This window comes from Salminus brasiliensis, chromosome 22 (genome assembly GCF_030463535.1).
Source record: "Salminus brasiliensis chromosome 22, fSalBra1.hap2, whole genome shotgun sequence".
Classification (NCBI taxonomy): Eukaryota; Metazoa; Chordata; class Actinopteri; order Characiformes; family Bryconidae; genus Salminus; species Salminus brasiliensis.
Window position 1 is genome coordinate 21,987,665 of NC_132899.1, and position 5,239 is coordinate 21,992,903.

The window sequence follows — 5,239 nt, forward strand, 5'->3', positions numbered from 1 at the left end:
CATACTCCATTACTAGGAAAAGGCTGACAATGGTTATTTGGAGAACTTTTTTAAAAGGGTTACACTGAATCCTCTTTATAGATCCCTTTTTGCCCCCCTGACACCAATCAATACTGATATACCATCTCTGGAATCATAACATCTCAAAATCATTAGTAATATATCAGTGACTAATCATAATAATAATAATAATAATAATGATGATAATGATCTTCTCTATAATGGGACTTTTTATATGGTTCTTTGTAGAACATTGTTACAGCTAAAAGAAAAGGTTTTCAATACTTAAACATTTAGTGAGGACTAATAGCAGCAGTTATATTAAGCTATGGTGTTAATATAGCATCTCAAGAAACATGACAGCTTAAAAAAAATAAAACAAAATAGACAGCCTAAACAGTTCCTCTATATAAAGGACTTATAAATGGTTCCTTAAATAAGTGTTTTATGACTATTTAATCTGGCACCAAAATGGGTTCCACCACTCTTACAAGTCAAAGATGTTTAATATTTTTAACTTGCCAGTGTGTGTGCTGACATCACACCAATACTAATCTATATTTCAATGCAAACTCTCAAACCAAAAAAACTAAAATAAATGAATAATAATGTGAAGGCTTCAAATGGTTCTCTTCTATGATCAGGAATCTCTTGTAGATTGTTATCAAATGAACCTCTGAACAAGTTTCCACAAGTCACAGAACTTCCTTTTCAGTACTAACTGTGTAATTAAGTGTGTAACTAACTGAGCAGGTGACAATACCCATCAATACTGAAATGTCATCTCTAGAAACATGGTAGAACAATCACACTGGAATGCTTAAATGTTTCTCTAGTGGATGAAACCTCTTTAAGATGGTTCCGCTTTACAAGTCAAAAGCTCCCTCTTTTCAGTACTACATAGACCCCTTGTACAAGTGTGTACTGGTGCCTTGCTAGACACTGATGTGCCATCTCTAGAAACAGCACAGCTCAAAAATAAAAAACCGTCAGAATGATTCTCCTCTATGATCAAGACCCTTTTTAAACATGGTTCCACTCCTGTTCCTGTACAGATCAAAACAAAGGACCTTTAAAATAATTTAATCGACACTGTATTGGGAGGAAAACAGGAATTTTCCAGTTTTATTACATACTGCCTTGGTCATGCATTAACAAGTGGAAGCAGGAATATCAGGTGCACCAGCAGCAAAATGCCAAAGAAGCTCTTGTTGTTTTTTTTGTTCTCCAGTAACGGATCGAGACGAAAAAAACTCGGACATTCATGAAGATTTTACTGTCAACTTAACCAGGCCTTTCAGCTGTCTGAGAGAAAACCCCACCGTTTAGCAGAGCAGCGTGTTTTCACCCCCCGTGCAAAAGTAACGTCTGTTCCTCGCGCTGACCATCACCTCTAAAAGCCAAGCAGTCTGTCTTTAGCAAACTGAAATGACGCGTGAAAAAAAATCATCTAACCTATGTTACAACAAACTGACCAACTTTATAGGACCGCACGTACAACTGTAATATTAAAAAACTTGGTACGAAAACAAAATTACCTCCTTTTTGTTGTTGTTTTTTTTTTGCTGTCAGGCTGAAAAGCGCATCACATAAAGCTACCGCAGCTTACAGTTAAGACAATGACTCCGATGAATGAGTGAACGATTAAAAACAGAAACCCAACATTTTCTCCACGTTTTTCTGTGTTTACTTTTCCTCTGTCCATCACTGGCTCTCTCTCGCGGGCTCTGGCTCTGCTGCTGTGGAGCCGTTCAGTCCCTGCTGCTGGTTCAGCAGAAGCTCTCCGTTCAGCGCCCTCAGTCTCTCCACCTCGCTCTCCAGCTCGCGCACGCGCTGCTGCGCGCTCTCGACACCTCCTCCTCCTCCGTCGGTCCCACCATCACCGCCGCCACCACCACCACCGCCGCCGCCACCCGCGCTCCGTCGCGCGCGCCGCAACAGCCGGTTGTTCTCCTCCTCGAGGCGCGACATGCACTTCTCCAGCTCCAGGTATTCCCTGACCAGCTCCTGCTTGGACATGTTCTGCAGCGTCTCCACGTGGTAGCGCTCGTACGTCTCGCAAAAGTCCCGCTGCAGAAACTCTCCACCGCTGCCGCCTGCGCCTCCTCCCCCTGCTCCTCCCGCGCCTCTTACCGCGTGGCCCGGCCACCCCATACCGTCGCTTCCCTCGCCTTCCTCTTCCTCCAGCACGGTCTCCATGTCCTCGTCGTCCGCGGCGGCAGCGGCAGCATCGAAGCGCTCGTCCTCGCTCGCCGAGTCCTCGAAACGGCCGCAGAGCTCGGTGTTCAGGTCCGGCTCCTCTCGGTCGTGCTCTTCCATCAGAAACTGCGTGGTGTTGTACGGCGCCACGGGTAGACCCTTAGCGAACATCTCGGCTCTGATCCTAGACGCCCGCGCCGTCTCCCGCTCGTCCAGCTCCTTCTTCTCCTCCCAGGTCAGCTTGAAGTACGGCTTCCAGCGCCTCTTCTTCTTGGACGGTCGCCGCCGGTGCTTCTTCTTGCCCTGTCGGCCGTCCGGTGCGCCGTGGGAGTGGGAAGTCGCTCCAGGGCAGCCTGGCTGCCTCTTATTCTGCACGTCCCTCGATGTCGTCTTCTCCGCCAGGAGGCCATCGTCGCCCGCAGCGTCGCCAGCTTTGGGTTCGGGGTCGCTCCTCTCCCGACCACGGTCTCCAGACACGAGACTGGGACAGATCTCCAGCTGACTCCGCTGCACTTGCTTCTCCGAAAGCGCACTCTTCTGCTGCTGCTGTTGCTGCTGCTGTTGTTGTTGTTTGTCGTCTCTCTGTCGCCCCCTATCGTCGGCCTCCGGAGCAGCGTCGCTTTTAATGAGCTCCATAACTGTACACTCCCACCTGAAGGAGAGACAAGTTTGTGATCAGAGTGATGAAAACCAGCGTAGCGGCTTTTCTAAAAACTCGGGGATAAGAGCAGGAGGACAGCAACTATAAAAAAATGGGAAAATAGCATTAATAAGGCCTCGTTAATTACATAAACTCAATAAACTTACACAAGACGTGGTTTGCGAAAAGTGACCGTTAACTTAACGTTACATTTTAAATCAACAAACCATGACAGACCAACGGCTAATCTGACAAAGAGAGACGCGAGGACACGAACCTACCGTTTATCGCAAGTCTACTGTTGCGCTACTTAAACGGCTGTTAAATGTTAACTCTTTCCGTTCCGTCCGCGACTAGCTGGCTTTTCTGACAGGACCGAGCACATTTCCACCCATTGGAAACTCCTTTTCGCTTCTGCTACGGAGTGGACTGGGGCTTGTGAATTTATCACCTCCCCCACGTAAAAGGCGCATGCGGCCAGTCCTCGTTTCCCCTTGCTTTCTGGGACTTGAAGTTCTTCTCCTCGTTGACCGATGACGGAAAGCGCTAAGTAAAAACTCGCTTTCCCACAATTCACCGATTGTTTTCAGTCCGGCTCGAGGTCCGCCCACTCGAGAACCTCATTGGCTCAAAAGTTTGTTCTACCCTCGCTACCCCACAGCGATTGCCTGATTGGTTGCTCCCCGTGCCAATCAAACAGAAAGCTGTCCCGGTCACTCTAGTGGACGCTACCATCGGCTCTGAAAAGGGGATGAGCTTCGTCTTATAAGTGCACATATATGCAACATTTCTGCGTTTTGGGTTTGAAAAGTGTTTAACACAGAACACTTCTACGGTCACAATTTAATGAGTCAAAAGAATACCGCAGAAGTTTCAACATTTCTTGCATTACCACGCACTCGAAAAAAGCCTACTTACCTTGCGCCCTCGGTGGGATTAAACGCTCTTCACCCACAAAGTAGTCCTTCTTCACGGCAGTGATTAGCCATCGCCTGTGTAGAGAACGTGTGTGTCCGTGGGGTTGACGAAGGTGTAAATTTTCTTCCAACGCCAACTCGATTTTACACGACGAAAATGAGACGTTAGCCTCTCTACACAAACAACTAACGTTGATTAAGCGTGTTATAAGATATATATTTTACATCAATTTCTGCTGGAACTGTGAAGTGAATGAGGGGTGGTATCTAGCTAGCTAGTGATTGCTTTGCTAGTTAGCCCATAGCTCGGCGAGCTTCACCCAGTCGGGCAGATGGAGAATATTTAAAAGCCATGTTTCAGGATTGCTTCAATAAAGTCACAGATTGCTGCGTTTCACATATGAGCAGATATTAAAACACTGAACAGCCACAAACATGAGTACTTCAGGGCGGTATTTCTAGCCAGCTGGCTCAGCTAACCTGGGTTAACTAGCGCTAGCTGGCTGGCTAGCTAAAACGGACTGGTTAGTTTTGGCGAGCTCGTCGTTTCACCTCGGTTATCTGGTCGCAAAATAAAAGTGAATTCGCCTGCGCATCAAAATAGGCGAAACCTGATCTGTATAGCTAGCGCTAGCTAACCAGTTCGTTTACCAAACCAAGCCCACCATTGCCTGCTAGGGAAGTTGAGCTAACGTTACCATTTGCTAGCTAGCTAACCACAACATCTGCACCTTCATAACAAAACACCGAGGCCTGTTTCGGTGAGATCTGGCGTCGAAGAAAACTAGCCCGTTAATGGTTTTGTGGTCGTACCATGGGGACCGGGGTCACAAATCAACCACAGTGCCTCTGTGGACACATTTCCACCCGAAATACACCAACTTTACACCTTTAGCTAAGACATGCGACTGTCTTAGCTGTGGGGGTATTTAGCTACCGTTTATAAGTTGAACTGCACACCGAAGCAGTGCCATTCGTCCAGAAAACGAGAGCTTTACAGAGCTTGTTATTTTTTTATTATTATTATTATTTTACTGTGGGCTCACTCAGTGGATAGAAGTGAATAGCATTAACCGCCGCTTCCCTCAGATGATGCAGTAGATAATGTGAGCGTGTGACCCAGATGATAGCAGACAATGCACTGAAATGATCCATTGATATCTTCAGAGGAAAAGAGTTCACAGCAGCCCAAAGAGGCCTGTTTAAATGGATCTGGGGAGATATTACAACATAAAGCCCAGCGCTTTATTCCCACACACACCCCAAACTTGTCAACAGTGTTACAAAGGTGACAAAGAGCTGAGCAGAACTCCCAAACTTGCTCACTCATCAAAGTCATGCAACTGAGAGCCCACCTCGCTGGATCTCCTTATTTCATTATTGCTACCTTTCTGCCAAGGGTTAGTAGACAAACAGGCCCTATTTCACAGTACAGGACAGGCAATGAATATGGCAAATATATTCTTCTGAATATACAATGCAA

At 46.5% G+C, this 5,239-nt stretch overlaps 1 protein-coding gene across 1 annotated transcript; it reads right to left on the reverse strand.

Annotated features, from left to right (window-relative positions):
* Positions 1–1,067: 1,067 nt before the first annotated feature.
* On the reverse strand, positions 1,068–3,274 carry hexim1 (HEXIM P-TEFb complex subunit 1). The gene is made up of 2 exons (XM_072666910.1): positions 3,121–3,274; positions 1,068–2,851 (listed from the first exon to the last, which is right to left on the reverse strand). The coding sequence occupies exon 2, from the start codon at positions 2,833–2,835 to the stop codon at positions 1,705–1,707; it is 1,131 nt and encodes a 376-aa protein (XP_072523011.1). The 5' UTR covers positions 2,836–2,851; positions 3,121–3,274; the 3' UTR covers positions 1,068–1,704.
* Positions 3,275–5,239: the final 1,965 nt, after the last annotated feature.